The sequence below is a fragment of the Spermophilus citellus genome, assembly GCF_964194105.1.
Source record: "Spermophilus citellus genome assembly, chromosome: 13".
Classification (NCBI taxonomy): Eukaryota; Metazoa; Chordata; class Mammalia; order Rodentia; family Sciuridae; genus Spermophilus; species Spermophilus citellus.
In genome coordinates, this window is record NC_138193.1 from 64,720,258 (window position 1) to 64,743,049 (window position 22,792).

The 22,792-nt window shown below is 41.0% G+C and overlaps 3 protein-coding genes across 5 annotated transcripts in view; 2 read left to right on the plus strand and 1 right to left on the minus strand.

Annotated features, from left to right (window-relative positions):
• The window catches only part of COMMD1 (copper metabolism domain containing 1), a 206,755-nt gene that overhangs the window by 166,726 nt on the left and 17,237 nt on the right, over positions 1-22,792 (minus strand). The gene's annotated exons all lie outside the window — the stretch shown is intronic.
• LOC308632986 (tryptophan--tRNA ligase, cytoplasmic-like) lies at positions 11,792-12,160 on the plus strand (the record flags this gene model as incomplete). Its single annotated transcript, XM_081265400.1, has 1 exon — positions 11,792-12,160. The coding sequence occupies one exon, from the start codon at positions 11,792-11,794 to the stop codon at positions 12,158-12,160; it is 369 nt and encodes a 122-aa protein (XP_081121526.1).
• Positions 12,224-13,764, plus strand: LOC308632985 (tryptophan--tRNA ligase, cytoplasmic-like; the record flags this gene model as incomplete). Its single annotated transcript, XM_081265399.1, has 1 exon — positions 12,224-13,764. The coding sequence occupies one exon, from the start codon at positions 12,224-12,226 to the stop codon at positions 13,088-13,090; it is 867 nt and encodes a 288-aa protein (XP_081121525.1). The 3' UTR covers positions 13,091-13,764.

Sequence of the window (22,792 nt, forward strand, 5' to 3'; positions counted from 1 at the left end):
TGGTACAGATACATTTTAAAGCTAGATAAATATTTAAACAAGTAATAACTCAAGACTATTTGGTACTAGCAATTATATTCTATTCTGGGTAAAAATACTGTCTATATATGAAAGAAAATAATAAATAATACTTGCACACAATCAAGTAGTCTCTAGGATCTTAAGAAATGAATCACCAAATCAGAACAACAATGCATCTATTGGAACTACCAAATTCCAGAACACTGATATACCAAACACTGGAAAGGATATAGAGCAACTATAACTCTCATTCATTGCTGGTGGAAATACAAAAATGGTACAGTCATTTTGGAAGAGAGTTTGTCAGTTTCCTATAAACTAAATACTATTATCATATATTCTAGTCATGCTCGCCTTAGCATTCACCCAAATGTGTTTTACATTTATGTCCACACATAAACCTGTATGTGAATGTTTATAGCAGTTTTACTCATAATTGTCAAATTTTAAAGATGCCCTACAGTAAGAAAATGGATAAATAAACTGTGGTATAACCAGACAATAGAGTATAAACTAGAACTAAAAAGAAATGAGTACTTTGGCCTTGAAAAGTCATAGAGGTGCCTCAGTGGTTTTTTTTTTTTAATGCTTTATTTATTTATTTTTATGTGGTGCTGAGGATAGAACCCAGGGCCCCATACATGTTAAGCAAGTGCTCTACTGCAGAGCCACAACCCTAGCCCCTACATATTGGGTTTTTTGTTTCATTTTGGTTTTGTTTTTGGTACTGGGGATTGAGCCCAGAGGAACCTTACCACTGAGCCGCATTCCTTGCCATTTTTATTTTGTATTTTGAGGCAAGGTCTCACTAAGTTGCTTAGGGAGTAGCTAAATTGCTGAGGCTAGCCTCAAATTTGTGATCCTCCTGTCTCAGCCTCTGGAGTCCCTAGAATTACAGGAGATCACCACCAAGTCTGACTAAACATGCTACATATTGTACAATTCTAACAAATGCCATTCTGGAAAAGGCAAAACTATGGAAACAATAAAACATCAGTGATTACCACAGGAAAAGGCGAGGGAAGAACAAAGAAGTGGAACACAGATATTTAGGAAAGTAAAACTATTACAGTGGTAAACACATATCATTATACATCTGTCAAAACCCATAGAACTTACAATGCAAAGAGTAAATCCAATGTAAACCATGAACTTTGAGGGACAATGATGTCTGGACATAGTTTCCCCTATCCTAACAAACATACAACCCTGCTGTGGGATGCTGATAGCAAGGGAGGCTATATGCATATTAAGAAATATGAGAACTCTCTATACTTTCTGCTTAATTTTGGTATGAACCTAAAACCTCTCTAAAAAAAATTAAATCTATTGTATTTTTTAAAAAGTAATAGCAGTGGGCAGGGTATAGTAGCACACAAGTGTAATCTTGGTGGCTCAGTAGGCTGAGGCAGGAGGATCCTGAGTTCAAAGCCAGCCTCAGTAACTTAGCCAAGCACTAAGCAACTCAGTAAGACCCTGTCTCTAAATAAAATACAAAAAGGGTTGGAGATGTGGCTCAGTGGTTGAGTAAATTCAGTACCAAAAAAAAGGGGGGTGGGGGCAGGGGCAGGGGTGGGGGCTGGGATGTGGTTCAGTGGTCAAATGCCCTGAGTTCAATTTCTGGCACCCAAAGGGAAAAAAAAAAAAGTAATAGCAATATGTTTCACCTTAGTAATGATGAAGAAAATTAATTCATCAGTTTTCATATTAAGAAACATACATGAGCTGGGTACAGAAACACGTGCCTATAATCTCAATGACTCAGGAGGCTGAGGCAGGAGGATTACAAGCTGTAGGTCAGCCTCAGAAACTTGGCAAAGCCCTAAGTAACTTAGCGAGACGCTGTCTCAAAATTAATAAATAAAAAGGGCTGGGGATATGGGGAGTAGTGATGTGGTGATGTGGTTAAGCGTCCCTGGGCTCAATCCCCTAGTACCAAAAAATAAATAAATTAATTAAAAATAAATAAATAAATAAATAAATAAAAATAAGAAACCTATATGAAGGCTGAGCTAGGGATGTATCTTAGTGGTAGAGTGCTTGCCTAGCACACATGAGACCCTGAATTTGATTCCCAGTACTGTTAAAACAAAAAAAAAGGAAAGAAAGAAAAGAGGAACATACATGGTCACAAGAAAAATTTCAGTCTTGTTTTTAAAATGAGCAAGAGAGTTGTTTTCTCAGGACTTGGCATTATCACCTTTTTTTTAATATTTTAATAAAATTTTTAATTTTAATAGATGGATGTAATACCTTTATTTATTTATCTTTATGTGGTACTGAGGATCAAACCCAGGGCTTCACACATGCTAGGAAAGCACTCTACCACTGAGCCACACCCCCAGCCCTATTAGTTACCTTTTAAGCAAAGCCAAAACATAAGACCAAACCAGCACCAGAGCATAAAAATACCTGTACAATGTCTGTTGTTCACTGCTCATGCTCTCTGTACAAAGAACAATTCGGATTTGATAAACTTCAGAATAAAAGTATCTAACAGATTTTGATAATATGAATCTTAAAAAAACCAAACTCACTGACTAAAAGATTCTGATGACTACTGATTTTTCACCAGAAGAAATTTATACACAAACTAAATAGTAAATGTAAAAATTAATTTCCTTCTGGGCATGGTACTGAATGCCTATAATCCTGGCAACTCTGGAAGTTGAAGCAGGAGGACTGCAAAAATGAGGCCAGCCTGGGCAACTCAGTGAGGTCCTAAGCAATTTAGTGAGACTCTGTCTCAAAAAAATAAAACAAAAAAGGGCAGCTGGGGACATAGCTCAGTGGTAAAGCACCCCTGAGTTCAATCCCCAGTACCAGGAAAAAAAAAAAAAAAGAAGAAAAAGATAGATTAATTTTTTTAAAACCTGTGGTATTAAAATAATTTATTATCATGGCAAAAGGTTGCAGGATGGTACAGACTGAATGTGTGTGTTCCATTCCTGCCCCAAATTTATATGTTGAAACTGGGCATGGTTGCACAAACCTGTAATCCCAGTGACTAGAAGGCTGAGGCTGGAAAATCACAAGTTCAAGGACAACCTGGACAATTTAGAGAGTCTGACTCACAACAAAATGAAAATGACTGGGAATATAGTTCCCTATAGAGCACCCCTGGGCTGAATCCCAAGAACCACCAAAAAAGGGAAGAAAAAGATCAATATGTCAAAGGCTTATTAACCCATGATGAGGTTGGTATTCGTCTAAGACAAGACACCAGAGAATTTGTTTTTTCTATTAGCATAACCACACACAAAAAGGTCATCTGAGCACATAGTGAGATAGAGGCCACTTAAAAGCTGAAAGAGACCTCAGAATGAAGCCTAATTTGCCATTAATTTTAGATTTCCTAGTCTCTAGAACTGAAGAAATACATTTTTGTTATTTAAGCCAACCAGTACATTTTATTTTGTTACAATTGCACAAGCAGACCCAGACTCAGCAGAAACTTAAAGCAATTCTAATGGGCTTACCCCATCTAGAAACTGATTCAAACGACTGACTCATAAGGCCCATGACTTCTAGATTTATGCCCATTAACCTTTTTTTAAAAGAGATTTCTTTTTAAAAAATATTTTTTTAGTTGTTGATAGACCTTTAATTTTTATTTATCATATGCGGAACTGAGAATCGAACCCGGTGCCTCACACATGCCAAGCAAGTGCACTCCTGCTGAGCCATACCTCAGCCTCGCCCATTAACTATTTAAATGAGTTGCTATTAATGGATGTAAATCCACAATAGGATAGAAAATAAAAAGCAAAAGGTAAGAGGCTATAATAAGCAAAACTCAGTAATTGGAACTGTGAAAAAAAATCAACTTCACAATTCAGGATCATTCTCCCACCTTATGGATCATATCTGTTTCCCTGCTTCCTTCCACAGCACTTATGTGACCATTTTCTTCTTTACTGAGAATCTCAACTCAATGGCAAAAGGAAGAGTGAAATCAACTTTATTAATTTTGATTCCTCCCATTTAATAAAAAATGTCATTACATTTTAAACTATGATTTTCGCTTGAAAATCATGATTTTCAAGATGACCTCTGACTTTTAAAACCAACAGGAAGAATACAAATCAGTTTCCTAAACTACTGGAAAAGAAGCAGACCACTGGACACTGGATTCTGCTTTCTTCCCTAGACAAATATGAAGCCTTATTTGGCACATCAGGTGTTTTAAACATTTCTTTAAAAAAAAATTTAGTTGTTGATGGACCTTTATTTTATTCATTCATTTATATATGGTGCTGAGAATTAAATTCAGTGCCTCACGCACATGAGACAAGCACTCTACCACTGAGTCACAATCCCAGCTCTAAACATTTCTTAATCTGGAAGGGTGGTATGATTCAGTTTAAAAGGGCAGCTATGTAGCAAAAATTAAGTTTTGCAGACAGAGTAATAGTGGTGACCAAATCAAATATGATTGTACTTTCTCCTGCCCTTTGTGACCACTTCTCAGATTTTATATAGTTGACTAAATCAGGAATTCAAGTTAACCTCAAAATGGTAAGGGTGGGTCCCTTACCAATAAGTACACCCACTTTGAAATAGTATAGAGCTACACTGAAACAGTTTGGTAGCTACACTGAAACAGTTTGTGCTTCACACTATTCAAGAAATTCTCTTATAAATCTCAGTTTATTTTACCCTGGCTCTTTGCTCCCCACAGAATGTTTAAATGTATTCATAAAACATACTTGAAAATCAGGTCTCTTTTTTTATTTTTTATTTTTTTGTAGTTGTAGATGGACAGCATGCCTTTATTTTATTTGCTTATTTTTTGTATATGATGCTAAGGATCCAACCCAATGCTTCACCTATGCTAGGAAAGCACTCTGCCACTGAGTCACAGCCCTAGCCCCTTTTATCATCTTGTATCTCACCTGCTTCACAGTGACCTTGATATTTTTTAACTTAACATACATTTCCATAGTTATATGTGTTAATGCTGTTCTCCCTATATAGAACCCCTTATTGTGGAAATCTTATCTTGCAGGCCCAACTTAAATGTTGTTATAACCTAGCAAATGAAATTAATTACAACTCATTTATTAGGCTTTCAATTTTGCTTTCAAATCTTATCGTTTAAATACATATTCATGTTTCTAAGTAAACAATAGGCTCCTTGTAATGAAATAGAGTATTTTATTCATCTTTATATTCCCCTAATACTTAGCACAATACTTTGCACAAACTTTAATGTGTACAGGAATGAAAGACTCCACACTTGTTTTTATTACCTGATTAAAAGTAATACTCCAACTCTGCATCATCCATCATTCAGTTTAGCCACATAGAAAAAAAAGAATATTAATGCCTAACCTAATGAAGTATTAAAAGAGCCTACAATTTAATAATGAAAAAAATCTTGACAGGTATTCTACAAAAACTGGTGGTTTCTGTTTCCAAGTTCACTAATCAAGCCAGCTCTCCAATCTTAATATTCTGAATGTCTGAAAGAACAACTTAGTATCAGCTTCAGTAAAATCTCTTGAGGCTAGGTATCTTAAAAGCAATTTGCTGCCACATTACCCAAGTCTAATTACAGAACACTACATTAGGATTATATTAAATTACACTGTTATTCAACAAAATGATCTATAATTTTAGTCACTCTGGTACTAATTTACATGCTAACCAAGAAACCACACAAAACAAAGTCAATGGTGAATCTATGAATTTGATTCTAAACATTTTCCTCCAAAAGATGTTTATCCTCATCCTTCTCCCAAATAGGTAACATGCAATCTTTGGCCAGAAGCCTACACAGGATGTTTTAAAGCAATTGTAATTAATAGAATCTCTATAATTACTCCAAAATTGTTTATTTCAAATCAATTTCAACTTTAATAAAAACAAATGCGGAAGAAAACCTCAGAAACATTTATAAGATAATAAACAAAATAACTACATATCTATTAAAAATTGGATGGCAACAGAATCTTTAAAACCAGACTAAGAATTTGAAATTCTATCTTTAGGATAAACCCCCAGAATGATTCCTATGCTGGCCCAGATTCCTCCAATAAATAATCCGACATCACAGTTAAATGCCAAAATCACCAAGTTTTCTTTTTTATTATTAGTTGTTCAAAACATTACATAGTTCTTGACATATCATATTTCATACATTTGATTCAAGTGGGTTATGAACTACCATTTTTCCCCCATATACAGATTGCAGAATCACATCGGTTACACATCTACATTTTTACATACTGCCAGACTAGTGTCTGTTGTATTCTGCTGCCTTTCCTATCCTCTACTATCCCCCCTCCCCTCCCATCCCCTCCCATCTTCTCTCTCTACCCCATCTACTGTAATTCATTCCTCTCCCTTGTTTTTTTTCCCCTTTCCCCTCACTTCCTCTTATATGTAATTTTGTATAACGATGAGGGTCTCCTTCCATTTCCATGCAATTTCCCCTCTCTCTCCCTTTCCCTCCCACCTCTCGTCCCTGTTTAATGTTGTTAATCTTCTTCTCGTGCTCTTCCTCCCTGCTCTGTTCTTAGTTGCTCTCCTTATATCAAAGAAGACATTTGGCATTTGTTTTTTAGGGATTGGCTAGCTTCACTTAGCATAATCTGCTCTAGTGCCATCCATTTCCCTGCAAATGCCATGATTTTGTCATTTTTTAGTGCTGAGTAATACTCCATTGTGTATAAATGCCACATTTTTTTATCCATTCATCTATTGAAGAGCATCTAGGTTGGTTCCACAGTCTAGCTTTTGTGAATTGTGCTGCTATGAGCATCGATGTAGCAGTATCCCTATAGTATGCTCTTTTAAGGTCTTTAGGGAATAGTCCGAGAAGGGGAATAGCTGGGTCAAATGGTGGTTCCATTCCCAGCTTTCGAAGGAATCTCCATACTGCTCTCTAAATTGGCTGCACAAATTTGCAGTCCCACCAGCAATGTACAAGTGTACCCTTTTCCCCACATCTTCGCCAGCACTTGTTGTCTGACTTCATAATGGCTACCAATCTTACTGGAGTGAGATAGTATCTTAGGGTGGTTTTGATTTGCATTTCTCTGACTGCTAGAGATGGTGAGCATTTTTTCATGTACTTGTTGATTGTTTGTATGTCCTCCACTGAGAAGTGTCTGTTCAGGTCCTTGGCCCATTTATTGATTGGGTTATTTGTTTTCTTATTGTTTAATTTTTTGAGTTCTTTGTATACTCTGAATATTAGGGCTCTATCTGAAGTGTGAGGAGTAAAAATTTGTTCCCAGGATGTAGGCTCCCTATTTACCTCTCTTATTATTTCTCTTGCTGAGAAAAAACTTTTTAGTTTGAGTGAGTCCCATTTGTTGATTCTTGTTTTTAACTCTTGTGCTATGGGTGTCCTATTAAGGAATTTGGAGCCCGACCCCACAGTATGTAGATTGGAGCCAACTTTTTCTTCTATCAGACGCAGAGTCTCTGTTTTGATATCAAGCTCCTTGATCCATTTTGAGTTAACTTTTGTGCATGGCGAGAGAAAGCGATTCAGATTCATTTTGTTGCATATGGATTTCCAGTTTTCCCAGCACCATTTGTTGAAGATGCTATCCTTCCTCCATTGCATGCTTTTAGCCCCTTTATCAAATATAAGATAGTTGCAATTTTGTGGATTAGTCTCTGTGTCCTCTATTCTGTACCATTGGTCCACCAGCCTGTTTTGGTACCAGTACCATGCTGTTTTTATTACTATTGCTCTGTAGTATAGTTTGAAGTCTGGTATCGCTATACCGCCTGATTCACTCTTCCTGCTTAGAATTGCTTTTGCTATTCTGGGTCTTTTATTTTTCCATATGAATATCTATTTCTACAAGAAATGCCATTGGGATTTTGATTGGCATTGCATTAAACCTATAGAGAACTTTTGGTAAAATCGCCATTTTGATGATGTTAGTTCTGCCTATCCATGAACAGGGTATATTTTTCCATCTTCTAAGATCTTCTTCTATTTCTCTCTTTAGGGTTCTGTATTTTGCATTGTATAAATCTTTCACCTATTTTGTTAGGTTGATTCCCAAGTATTTTATTTTATTTGAGGATATTGTGAATGGGGTGGTTGTCCTCATTTCCATTTCAGAAGATTTGTCCCTGATATACAGGAATGCCTTTGATTTATGAGTGTTGATTTTATATCCTGCCACTTTGCTGAATTCATATATTAGCTCTAGTAGTTTCTTTGTAGACCCTTTTGGGTCTACATGTCATCTGCAAATAGTGATAATTTAAGTTCTTCTTTTCCAATTTTTATGCCTTTAATTTCTTTTGTCTGTCTAATTGTTCTGGCCAGTATTTCAAGAACTATATTGAATAGAAGTGGTGATAGAGGGCATCCCTGTCTTGTTCCAGATTTTAGAGGGAATGCCTTCAGTTTTTCTCCATTTAGAATGATGCTAGCCTGAGGCTTAGCATAGATATCTTTTACAATGTTGAGGTAAGTTCCTGTTATCCCTAGTTTTTCTAGTGTTTTGAACATAAAAGGATGCTGAACTTTGTCGAATGCTTTTTCTGAGTCTATCAAGATGATCATATGGTTCTTATCTTTAAATCTATTGATGTGGTGAATAACATTTATTGATTTCCGTATATTGAACCAGCCTTGCATCCCAGGGATGAATCCTACTTGATCATGGTGCACAAGTTTTTTGATATGTTTTTGTATCTGTTTCGCCAGAATTTTATTGAGGATTTTTGCATTTAGATTCATTAGAGATATTGGTCTGTAGTTCTCTTTCTTTGAAGTGTCTTTGTCTGGTTTTGGGATCAGGGTGATGTTGGCCTCATAGAATGAATTTGGAAGAGCTCCTTCTTTTTCTATTTCCTGAAATAACTTGAAAAGTATTGGTATTAATTCTTCTTTAAAGGTTTTGTAAAACTCTGCTGTATACCCATCCGGTCCAGGGCTTTTCTTGGTTGGTAGTCTTTTGATGTCTTCTTCTCTTTCCTCCTTTGATATTGGTCTGTTTAAATTGTGTGTATCTTCTTGACTCAATCTGGGCATATCATATGATTTAAGAAATTTATCGATATCTTCACTATCTTCTATTTTATTGGAATACAGGGTTTCAAAATAATTTCTAATTATCTTCTGTATTTCTGTACTGTCTGTTGTGATATTGCCTTTTTCATCCCGTTATGTTAGTAATTTGAGTTCTCTCTCTTCTTCTCTTCATTAGCATGGCTAAGGGTCTGTCGATCTTATTTATTTTTTCGAAGAACCAACTTTTAGTTTTGTCAATTTTTTCAACGGTTTCTTTTGTTTCAATTTCATTGATTTCCGCTCTGATTTTAATTATTTCTTGCATTCTGCTACATTTGCTGTTGTTTTGCTCTTCCTTTTCTAGGATTTTGAGATGAAGGGTGAGCTCATTTATTTGTTGGTTTTTTCTTTTGTTGAGGAATGAACTCCAGGCAATGAATTTCCCTCTTAAAACTGCTTTCATTGTGTCCCATAGTTTCCGATATGTTGTTTCTGTATTTTCATTTATCTCTAAGAATTTTTTGATTTCCTCCTTTATGCCTTCTGTAACCCATTGATCATTCAGTAACATATTGTTCATTTTCCAGGTGATGCAGGATTTTTCATTTCTTCTTTTATCATTGATTTCCAGTTTCATTCCATTATGATCAGATAAGATGCATGGTATTATCTCCACCCCTTTATATTTACTAAGGGTTGCCCTATGGCATAATATATGGTCTATCTTTGAGAAGGATCCATGTGCTGCTGAGAAGAACGTATATCCACTTGATGATGGTTGATATATTCTATATATGTTAAGTCTAGGTTATTGATTGTGTTATTGAGTTCTATAGTTTCTTTATTCAACTTTTGTTTTGAGGATCTGTCCAATGGTGAGAGCGGTGTGTTAAAGTCACCCATAATTATTGTGTTGTGGTCTATTTGATTCTTGAACTTGAGGAGAGTTTGTTTTATGAACATTGCAGCACCATTATTTGGTGCATACATATTGATAATTGTTATACCTTGTTGGTGAATAGTTCCTTTTAACAGTATATAGTGTCCTTCTTTATCCCTTTTGATTAACTTAGGTTTGAAGTTGATTTTATTCGATATGAGTATGGCCACTCCTGCTTGCTTCTGAGGACCATGTGAGTGGTATGATTTTTCCCAACCTTTCATCTTCAGCCTGTGTATGTCTTTTCCTATCATTTGAGTCTCCTGAAGGCATCATATTGTTGGATTTGTTTTTTTAATCCAAGTTACTAGTCTATGTTGCTTGATTGGTGAGTTTTAGCCATTAACGTTTAGGGTTACTATTGATATATGGTTTGTACTTCCAGTCATGTTTATTTATTTATTTATTTTAATTTGGCTTCTTTTTCCTCTTTGTTTTTCCCCCCCTCCCTTTACTGAGTTACCTCCCACTGTTGGTTTGGGGTGCTGTTTTTCATTTCCTCTTCTTGTAGTGTTTTGCTCAAAATGCTTTGCAGTGCTGGTTTTCTGGCTGCGAATTCTTTTAACTTTTGTTTATCGTGAAATATTTTAATTTCATTGTCAAACCTGAAGCTTAATTTTGCTGGATACAATATTCTTGGTTGGCATCCATTATTTTTCAGCGTTTGAAATACATTGTTCCAGGATCTTCTCGCTTTCAATGTCTGTGATGAAAAATCAGCCGTTAACCTAATTGGTTTACCCCTGAATGTCATCTGCCTCCTTTCTCTTGTAGCTTTTAATATTCTCTCCTTGTTCTGTATGTTGGATATCTTCATAATAATGTGTCTTGGAGTTGGTCTATTACGGTTTTGTATGTTTGGGGTCCTGTAGGCTTCCAGGATTTGGCAATCCATTCCATCTTTCATGTCTGGAAAGTTTTCTAAAATTATTTCATTCAACAGATGGCTCATTCCTTTGGTTTGGACCTCTATACCTTCCTCTATGCCAATGACTCTTAAGTTTGGTTTTTTATGACATCCCATATCTCTTGGATGGATTGCTCGTGATTTCTTAGCATCCTTCCTGTGTTGACAATACTCTTTTCAAGTTGATAAACTTTGTCTTCATTATCTGATGTTCTGACTTCTATTTGATCTAGTCTATTTGTATATTCTCATTTGAGTTTTTGATTTGGTTTATGGTTTCCTGCATTTCTAGGATTACTGTTTGATTTTTTTTTTAAATCTCTATCTCCTGGTAGAGTTCATTTTTGCTTCTTGAATCTGCTTATGTAATTCATTTTCAAAGTCTTCTTTCATTGTTTGGACTTGCTGTCTAATGACTTCTTTAAGGTTCCATTCCATCTGAGACAGGTATGCCTTGAGTTCTTTCTCTGTCCATTTTTCTGATGCCTCTAGGTTCTCCTGTAAATTTAAGTTGTCCTGCATTGTTTGTAATCCTTTTCTCCCTTGTTTTTTCATGGTGTTCACATTACTTTCCAACTCTGTTTAACTGCTGTGTTTCTGTTTTCTCCTATAAATTTGTTTTGGTTTTTTATATCTCTGTGGTCTGTGCTTTGTGGTGGGAGACTATGTCTAGAGATGTTGGGCTTTATTGTAATTTAAAGCTGATTCATTCGATTCATAAAAAGCTTACGGGGCGTTTCCACGGACGCGCAGGAAACCACCCGTGGTTGAGCCGGTTGCGCTGACGGGCCCGGCTGGGCCGGGGCATTCTCCGCTGCTGGACTGCCTGGTGTGACCGGTGGCCACCTCTGCAGTTTGTCCCACAGCCTGGTGTTGTCTCCACTGCTGGAGTCCTCTGACCCCGCTGGCCAGCTCTAAACCTCAATCCTAGAAGATGGCAGACGGGCCCAACGGGGAGCCCTGTGCCTCTCCACTGGACCGGTTCAATAGCATAGCTGCTCAAGGCGAGCTTGTGAGGACCCTCAAAGCTGAAAAGGCATCAAAAGATGAAATTGATTCTGCAGTAAAGATGTTATTATCATTGAAGATGAGCTACAAAGCTGCCATGGGCGAGGATTACAAAGCTGACTGCCCCCCTAGGAACGCAACACCTGGGAGTAATAGTGGCCCAGATGCCACAGAAGCCAGCGAGGATTTTGTGGACCCGTGGACAGTACAGACAAGCAGTGCAAAAGGCATTGACTATGACAAGCTCATTGTTCAATTTGGAAGCAGTAAAATTGACAAAGAGCTAATAAACTGAATAGAGAGAGCCACCGGCCAACACCGCTTCCTACGCAGAGGCATCTTCTTCTCACACAGAGATATGAATCAAGTTCTCGATGCCTATGAAAATAAGAAGCCGTTTTATCTGTACACAGGCAGGGGCCCCTCTTCTGAAGCAATGCATGTAGGTCATCTCATCCCGTTTATTTTCACCAAGTGGCTGCAGGATGTGTTCAACGTGCCCTTGGTGGTCCAGATGTCTGACGACGAGAAATACCTATGGAAGGACCTGAGCCTGGACCAGGCCTACTCCTACACCATAGAGAACGCCAAGGACATCATTGCCTGCGGCTTTGACATCAACAAGACCTTTATCTTCTCCGACCTTGAATACATGGGGATAAGCTCAGGCTTCTACAAGAATGTGGTGAAGATTCAGAAGCACGTCACCCTCAACCAAGTGAAGGGTATTTTCGGCTTCACTGACAGTGACTGCATTGGGAAGATCAGCTTTCCCACCATCCAGCCCGCTCCCTCCTTCAGCAACTCATTCCCGCAGATCTTCCGAGACAAGACGGACATCCAGTGCCTCATCCCGTGTGCCACTGACCAGGACCCCAACTTCAGGATGACGAGGGACGTGGCCCCACAGATCGGCTATCCCAAACCAGCCCTGCTGCACTCGACCTTCTTCCCTGCCCTGCAGGGCGCGCAGACCAAGATGAGCACCAGCGACCCCAACTCCTCCATCTTCCTCACAGACACGGCTAAGCAGATCAAGACCAAGGTCAACAAGCATGCATTTTCTGGAGGGAGAGACACTGTGGAAGAGCACAGGCAGTTTGGGGGCAACTGTGATGTGGATGTGTCCTTCATGTACCTGACCTTCTTCCTGGAGGATGATGACAGGCTGGAGCAGATCAGGAAGGATTACTCCAGCGGGGCCATGCTCACCAGGGAGCTTTAGAAGACTCTCATAGACGTCCTGCAGTCCCTGATCGCAGAGCACCAAGCCCGGCGCAAGGAGCTCACCAGGATGGTGAAAGAGTTCATGACTCCTCGGCAGTTGTCCTTCCACATTCAGTAACACTCGTTTTCTGTGTGCATATAGAGACGTGTAATCAGTAATCCCACTCTGATCCAATCACCGCCACCTGTAGGCTTCTGTCACGTGGTAATTCCTGGGCCTGGTGTCCTAAGCTCTGTGTGTTTTAGGTGCTGTCTCTCCCTGTGGAGCTTGTCCTTTCTGTTTCTTGTGGGCAAAATGCAAGTGATTGGGTGCTGCTAACTCTGCGTGGTCAGATAGACACCCAGCTGTGAGTCTCTCCCACGTGAACCTCAGTCTGTGGAACTTCTGGCTGGAAGGCCTGACCAGCCAGTCCAGGCCTACGGAGGAAGTCCATCTGAGAGCAGCCTAGGATCCACATATACTCCCCAGATCTCTTGATTTTAAAAAGCTGTGCTTTCTGTATGCATATATGGAACCAAAATGTCATTATTATAAAAATAAAAAGGGCTGGAGGTGGAGCTCAGTGGCAGACCACTTTGCTTAGCACACACAAGGCCCTGGGTTCTATCCCCAGTACCACAGAAAAGAAAGAAATCACTTGCTCTAAAGCTTGGCATTGGCTGTGGACAGCATGCCGAGGTGGTGGGTGCAACTCCAGCTGGCTTACTAAACTCCAGACCACGCAAGTCGTCCACTCCAGGAATCACACTCATTGCCCTCAACATAGTAATTTTCCACCAAATAACCCGCACTCCATCCTGCAGAATCCCGTGGCACTTCATCCTGACTGTGAGATGCTAAGGACAGTATGTTGCCTTTGCAGATCCTTTTGTTTTGACACTTGACTGAAGTGGAAGTCAGCACAGAGCAGTGCCCTGGCCAGGTCTCGGCCTGTGGATGTAGCTAGAAAGAAAATCACCACCATGGCCCTCCAGGCCCTGGGTGTTTGACCTTTAGGTGGGCCACGTTCAGTCTCCTACCATGTGCAGTCTGACCAAGCAGAACCCATGTCTCAGGGAAGCCCCTGGTTGAAGGATCTGTCCTCTCTGAAGGAGCAGGGTCCACTCTTGAGTGCTCTGCCCTTGTACCACCTATGGGTGAAATAAACCTCCTTTGCTCCTAAAAAAAATATAAAAAAATAAAAATAAAAAGCTTACAGATTCTGTAGGCATATAGTGATCTGTTGTTTGATCTTAGGGCTTTATGTTTACGTTGGGTGCTATGATGGTATGAAGGTTAGTATGTCTTGGCTACTTTGGAAGACTGCTCTACTGAAGGGGGATATTAACAGGCAAATGGATCAGGGTATTTGGTAATAGCTAGGTACTTAGTAGCCCTATAGACAGCCTTGGAACATTAACCTATTTGCATTTAGATAATTACATGTAATGCTTGGGATGAAAGTTAGGGGGAAGGGGAAGGAAGGAGTCCTTAAAGATAAAGAGGGAGAGAAAAATAGGTAGAATAAAGGAGAATGGAAAGAACAATAAAAATTGAAAAGGGAAAAAAAATGATAAATGAAGTCTTAGAGTTCTATTTTCTTCTCTTCCAGTAGGGGGAGCTGTGCCCTCCAAGCGGAGCTTCTGCCCTCTATGTGCCGGCAGCAATCCCTGTGAAGCGGCTCCTCTTCCCCTACTGGGCGTCTCGCCAATCCTTTTAGTCCAGAGCCGTCTCTCTTCTCCGGTCCCTCCCCGCCTTCCTCCTGCCAGCCAGCCAGGCCCCGCTCACCAGAGGCAATCTCCACAGATCTAGTTACACTTGCAGCCCCCCCGACTGCCCTATTTCCCGAACAACTGAGCACTCTCTCTGTTTGTCATTCATCCAGACCCCAAGGTCGTGGAGCGGGTGATCTGGGAACCGTCAGTTTAATTTGTCTGGACCCCTTCGGTGGCCACACCCCCGGGAACTGGCAGCTAAGGCCTTGGGTGTAGCCACTGGTGGTAGGGAGAGTTGGGGGTCGGGAGTCCCCTCTGCTTCCCTCGGCCCCTACAGTCACGCCCACGGAGTTCTGGGGGGAGATTTTTTAGGTTTCCCAGCTGTATGGATCTGGTGGGAATGGGAGTCACACACCTGTTGAAGTGATTTCACTGGGAAGGGATCCCGTCAGACGAACTCTGGTGACGTCAGCTCTCTGCTATGGCAGGCCCCAGACTCTTTGCCGGAGTGTCCAATGGGAGGGGTGGGTCTGGCCTGTCTCTGGTCTGTCCCAGACTCGGCTTCAGTTCTGGTCCGCTGTTTCATGAAGGATTGGTTAGCAACCTCTTCAAAGGGTCTCTGCGCCGCACATGGTATTCGGCAGTGCTGAAACGCCTCCTTCTGCACGGGGCGCCAGGCAGCGGCGGCCCCGACCTCCGCGCAGGGTGGCCCGGGGCAAGCTGTCACCTCCAATTATCCCAAATTCCCCACCTAGGTCTCACTTCAGCGGAATTTTGCTGGGAGTTTCTCAGCAGGTAGAATCCGAACGTTCTGAGGTGTCTCTCTGTCCGCGTGGCTGAGGAGGTACTGAAAGCGCTGCCTCCCCGCCCGCCGCCATGTTGAATCTCTGATCACCAAGTTTTCTAACATCATAATATGAAACCTTTTTTAACCAGGACCATTAAACCAAGACCTGGTCATTCTCTGTATTTAAGGGGCTACAGAACTAATTACCATCTTCTATATTTCTTCTTATATAATCTGTTATTATAGTAAAAGTGTTCTGCGTTCTCAACAGAACACATCAAAAGAAAAACAACTGTATAGATGAGGGTTCAACAAAACAATTTTCTAGATTTCACCTGTATAATTTTAAAAGTACAGTAAATTAATAATTGAAGAAATAAGGCAGCAGGTTGCAGTTGTAGCTCAGTAATAGAGAACTTATGTAGCATGTGTGAGACACTGGGTTCAATTCTCAGTAGTACATACAAATAAATTAAATAAAGGTCCATCAACAACTAAAAAAAATTTTTTTGAAAGTCAGAAAACAAGAGGAGAGGGAAGATGGCGGCGATGGGAGTGCATCAACCCAGTGCGCCGCGTCACTGTGCGGGAGAAAGACGAGGTGAAACGGCTGAAGGCTACCTTGTTGGGAATTTCCAGTGAAACTGAGGTGCTCCAGAATCTAGAGGACGGACTTACATTGCGCGGGGTTCGGCTGCGGGGGCTCGGTCACGGGAGATTTCTCCGCACGGAGGGTAGCAGAGCCTGGTCGGCGGACCGCCCCGCGGATGGAGTCTGCGGCGCGCGCTGGGTAGCGGCGAGGTACCGGAGCGGGAGTACAGCGATGCGGATTCTGGGGGCTCCTGCCAGCGGTGCAATGGCCATGCTTAGTGCTGAGTTCCGGCTTTGAGACAGAGGAGAGAAGCAGTCCAGTTCGGTTCTCGACACCAGTCAGACCACGGAGGAGGACACCGGCCGCCATCTTGGAGAGCTGATGTAATCATCCCTGTTTTCTACTGATCTCAGCTCATTCAACTACGGAACAGGTGATTTCAGGCTGGTATTTGCCTGCGTCTCGCAGACAGATCGCTCAGGCTCGGGGCTGGAGAACCTGAGGAGAATACTCCTCGGGGCTCGCTCCTGGCAAGGCGTGCGCCGGGCTTTGAGCGGCCGGATTCTGGTTCCCCGGGCTGCTTTGGCCCAGGGCTGGGGAACCTGCGGGGACTGCGTGCTGAGGCCAGCTCCAAGTGGAACATCCGCTGAGGGGCGGCTGGGCTCTGACTCCCGGAACAGTTTTGGCCCGGGGCTGGGGAGCCCGCGGGGACTGCGTCTTTGGGCCTGCTCCTAGCGGAGCGTGCACCGAGCTGGGAGAGTTTGGAGCGGCCGGGCGCGGGCTTCCGGGGCTGCTTTGGCCTGGGGCTGGGGAACCTGCGGGGGTCGCTCTGTGGAGCCTGCTCCTAGCGGAGCGTGGCCGGGATCGGAGAGGCCAGGTTCTGGCTCCCGAAGCTGCTTTGGCCCAGGGCTGGGGAACCTGCGGGGACTGCTTCTCGGTCCGGGTCCTGCTGGGTGCTGTGGGGGCCTGGGGGGCAGAGTGGAGCTGCCACCTGCGCCCAGAGCAGGCCAAGTGACCCGCCGGCGTGGTATCACGACACCCCAACTGCAGCTGGGGCCGAGGAGAGTAGCCGCCCTCGCCTGGAACAGGACTAGCGACCCGATGGCGCGGTAGCCAAATCACCCCATTTGGAGTGCGGGCTCTGCAGAGCCGCTGTCTCAGCCTGCAAGGTAGGCAGACCTGCGACCCACTGGCAGGACACGCCCGGCAGCCTGCCAGTGTGGTGGACAAGTAGCACCGAAGCAGTCACGTCACACTGGTTGGAGTGGAGGTGGAGCAGAGCCGCCGCCTGTGTCCAGAAAAGGCCCAGCGACCCGTTGGAGAGGCAGTCAGGTACCCCCACTCCCAGTGGGGGTTGACCAGAACTGCCGCCGGAGCCCGCAAGGTAGGCAGAACTGCGACCCACCGGCGGAACAGGCTTAGAGGCCGACCAGCGTGGTAGACACGTCACACCTATTGGAGTAGGGGCGGAGCAGAGCTGCCCCCCACATCCGGATCAGGACCAACGACCCGAGGGCGTCGTAGTTACGTCACCACAATTGGAGTGGGGGCAGAGCAGAGCCGCCACCCGCGCCCGCAGGGTGGGCAGACCTGCGACCAACCAGCGTGGTAGGTAGATCACCCTAATTAGAGGAGGAGCACAGCCACTACCCGCCCTGCAAGGGAGATATCCCAACTATACAAGAGCAATATAAATAAATAGGGGGAAAATTTCAAAAACACAACAGTTTCACCAAGCAGAAAGAAACGCAAGCAGTATGAAAAGACAAGGAAAGAAAGGACCACAAGCAATGCAGGTCAACTCAACTTTAGAAGAGGTAATAGCTGCAACAGATGGAATGTCAGATAAAGAGTTCAGGATATACATGCTTCAGATGATCTGGAGTCTTAAGGAAGACATGAGACAGCAAAATCACACAATGAAAGATCACTTTCACAAGGAACTACATAAACAAATACAGGAAGTAAAAGATCAATTTCACAGGGAGATAGAGGTAATAAAAAACAAACAAATAGAAATCCTAGAAATGCAGGAAGGAATAAACCAACTTAAAACCTCAATTGACAATACTACCAGCAGAGTAGATCACTTAGAAGATAGAACATCAGACAATGAAGACAAAGTATTTCAACTTGAAAAGAACATAGACAGCTCAGCAAGTCTGCTAAGAAACCATGAGCAGAAAATCCAAGAAATATGGGATAACATTAAAAGACCAAACTTAAGAGTCATTGGGATACAGGAAGGCACAGAGCCCCAAACCAAAGGAATAAACAATCTATTCAATGAAATAATACGAGAAAACTTCCCAGACCTGAAGAATGAAACAGAATCCCAAATCCTAGAAGCCTACAGGACGCCGGATGTGCAAAATCATAAGCGATCCACACCTAGACACATAATGAAGATGCCCAACATACAGAATAAGGAGAGAATTTTAAAAGCTACAAGAGAAAGGAAGCAGATTACATTTAGGGGTAAACCAATCAGGATAACAGCTGATCTCTCAACACAGACTCTGAAAGCTAGAAGATCCTGGAATAACATATTTCAAACACTGAAAGAAAATGGGTTCCAACCAAGAATCGTGTATCCGGCGAAATTAAGCTTCAGGATGGAAGATGAAATTAAAACCTTCCACGATAAACAAAAGTTAAAAGAATTCACAGCTAGAAAACCATCTCTTCAAAAAATCCTTGGCAAAACATTACAGGAAGAGGAAATGGAAAATAACATTGAAAACCAACAGTAGGAGGTAGGACAGTAAAGGGGGGAAAGTAATCAAAGAGGAAAACAAATCAGGTTTAGTAACATTAATAAACAAATATGGCTGGAGGAACAAACCATATCTCAATAATAACCCTAAATGTTAATGGCTTAAACTCACCAATTAAGAGACACAGGCTAGTTGAATGGATCACAAAACAAGACCCAACAATATGCTGCCTACAGGAGACGCATTTGATAGGAAAAGATATACATAGACTGAAGGTGAAAGGTTGGGAAAAATCATTCCACTCATATGGACTGCGGAAACAAGCAGGAGTGTCCATACTCATATCAAAAAAAATAGATTTCAAGCCAAAGTTAATCAAAAGGGATAAAGAGGGACACTGCATACTGCTCAAGGGAACCATACACCAACAAGACATAACAATCATAAATATATATGCCCCAAACAATGGTGCAGCTATGTTCATCAAGCAAACTCTTCTCAAGTTCAAGAGTCTAATAGACCACCATACAATAATCATGGGAGACTTCAACACACCTCTCTCACCACTGGACAGATCTTCCAAACAAAAGTTAAATAAGGAAACTATAGAACTCAATAACACAATTAACAACCTAGACTTAATTGACATATATAGAATATACCACCCAACCTCAAGCAATTACACTTTTTTCTCAGCAGCACATGGATCCTTCTCAAAAATAGATCATATATTATGTCACAGGGCAACTCTTAGACAATATAAAGGAGTAGAGATAATACCATGCATCTTATCTGATCATAATGGAATGAAACTGAAAATCAACGATAAAAGAAGGAAGGAAAAATCATGCATCACTTAGAGAATGAACAATAGGTTACTGAAGGATCAATGGGTTTTAGAAGACATCAAGGAGGAAATTAAAAACTTCTTAGAGTTAAATGAAAACACAGACACAACATATCGGAATCTATGGGACACAATGAAAGCAGTTCTAAGAGGAAAATTCATTGCTTGGAGCTCATTCCTTAAAAAAAGAAAAAACCAACAAATAAATGATCTCATACTTCATCTCAAAATCCTAGAAAAAGAAGAGCAAAACAACAGCAAAAGAAGTAGAAGGCAAGAAATAATTAAAATCAGAGCTGAAATTAATGAAATCGAAACAAAAGAAACAATTGAAAAAATTGACAAAACTAAAAGTTGGTTCTTTGAAAAAATAAATAAAATCGACAGACCCTTAGCCATGCTAACGAAGAGAAGAAGAGAGAGAACCCAAATTACTAGCATACGGGATGAAAAAGGCAATATCACAACAGACACTTCAGAAATACAGAAGATAATCAGAAATTATTTTGAATCCTTATACTCCAATAAAATAGAAGACAGTGAAGGCATAGATAAATTTCTTAAGTCATATGATCTGCCCAGATTGAGTCAGGAAGATATAGACAACCTAAACAGACCAATAACAATAGAGGAAATAGAAGAAACCATCAAAAGACTACCAACTAAGAAAAGCCCAGGACCGGATGGGTATACAGCAGAGTTTTACAAAACCTTTAAAGAGGAACTAACACCAATACTTTTCAAGCTATTTCAGAAAATAGAAAAAGAGGGAGAACTTCCAAATACATTCTACAAGGCCAACATCACCCTGATGCCTAAACCAGACAGAGACACTTCAAAGAAAGAAAACTACAGACCAATATCTCTAATGAACCTAGATGCAAAAATCCTCAATAAAATTCTGGCGAATCGGATTCAAAAACATATCAAAAAAATTATACACCATGATCAAGTAGGATTCATCCCTGGGATGCAAGGCTGCTTCAATATACGGAAATCAATAAATGTTATTCACCACATCAATAGACTTAAAAATAAGAACCATATGATCATCTCGATAGATGCAGAAAAAGCATTCGACAAAGTACAGCATCCCTTTATGTTCAAAACACTAGAAAAATTAGGGATAACAGGATCATACCTCAACATTGTAAAAGCAATCTATGATAAGCCACAGGCCAGCATCATTCTGAATGGAGAAAAATTTAACGCATTCCCTCTAAGATCTGGTACAAGACAGAGATGCCCTCTCTCACCACTTCTGTTCAACATAGTCCTCGAAACACTGGCCAGAGCAATTAGACAGATGAAAGAAATTAAAGGCATATAAATAGGAAAAGAAGAACTTAAATTATCACTATTTGCAGATGACATGATTCTATACCTAACAGACCCAAAAGGGTCTACAAAGAAACTATTAGAGCTAATAAATGAATTCAGCAAAGTGGCAGGATATAAAATCAACACGCATAAATCAAAAGCATTCTTGTATATCAGCGACAAATCCTCTGAAACAGAAATGAGGACAACTACTCCATTCACAATATCCTCAAATAAAATAAAATACTTGGGAATCAACCTAACAAAATAGGTGAAAGACCTATACAATGAAAACTACAGAACCCTAAAGAGAGATATAGAAGAAGACCGCAGAAGATGGAAAAATATACCCTGTTCATGGATAGGCAGAACTAACATCATCAAAATGGCGATATTACCAAAAGTTCTCTATAAGTTCAATGCAATGCCAATCAAAATCCCAACAGCATTTCTTGTAGAAATAGATAAAACAATCATGAAATTCATATGGAATAATAAAAGACCCAGAATAGCAAAAACAATGCTAAGCAGGAAGTTTGAATCAGGCGGTATAGCGATACCAGACTTCAAACTATACTACAGAGCAACAGTAACAAAAACAGCATGGTACTGGTACCAAAACAGGCGGGTGGACCAATGGTACAGAATAGAGGACACAGTAACCAATCCACAAAACTACAACTATCTTATATTTGATAAAGGGGCTAAAAGCATGCAATGGAGGAAGGATAGCATCTTCAACAAATGGTGCTGGGAAAACTGGAAATCCATTTGCATCAAAATGAAACTGAATCCCTTTCTCTCGCCATGCACAAAACTTAACTCAAAATGGATCAAGGAGCTTGATATTAAATCAGAGACACGGCGTCTGATAGAAGAGAAAGTTGGCTATGATCTACATACTGTGGGGTCAGGCTCCAAATTCCTCAATAGGACACCCATAGCGCAAGAGTTAACAACTAGAATCAACAAATGGGACTTACTCAAACTAAAAATTTTTTCCTCAGCAAAAGAAACAATAAGAGAGATAAACAGGGAGCCTACATCCTGGGAACAAATCTTTACTCCACACACTTCAGATAGAGCCCTAATATCCAGAGTATACAAAGAACTCAGAAAATTAGACAATAAGATAACAAATAACCCAATCAACAAATGGGCCAAGGACCTGAACAGACACTTCTCAGAGGAGGACATACAATCAATCAATAAGTACATGAAAAAATGCTCACCATCGCTAGCAGTCAGAGAAATGCAAATCAAAACCACCCTAAGATACCATCTCACTCCAGTAAGATTGGCAGCCATTATGAAGTCCAACAACAAGTGCTGGAGAGGATGCGGGGAAAAGGGTACACTTGTTCATTGTTGGTGGGACTGCAAATTGGTGCAGCCAATTTGGAAAGCAGTATGGAGATTTCTTGGAAAGCTGGGACTGGAACCACCATTTGACCCAGCTATTCCCCTTCTCGGTCTATTCCCTAAAGACCTAATAAGAGCATGCTACAGGGACACTGCTACATCGATGTTCATAGCAGCACAATTCACGATAGCAAGATTGTGGAACCAACCTAGATGCCCTTCAATTGATGAATGGATAAAAAAAAAATGTGGCATTTATACACAATGGAGTATTACTCTGCTTTAAAAAATGACAAAATCATAGAATTTGGAGGGAAATGGATGACATTAGAGCAGATTATGCTAAGTGAAGCTAGCCAATCCTTAAAAAACAAATGCCA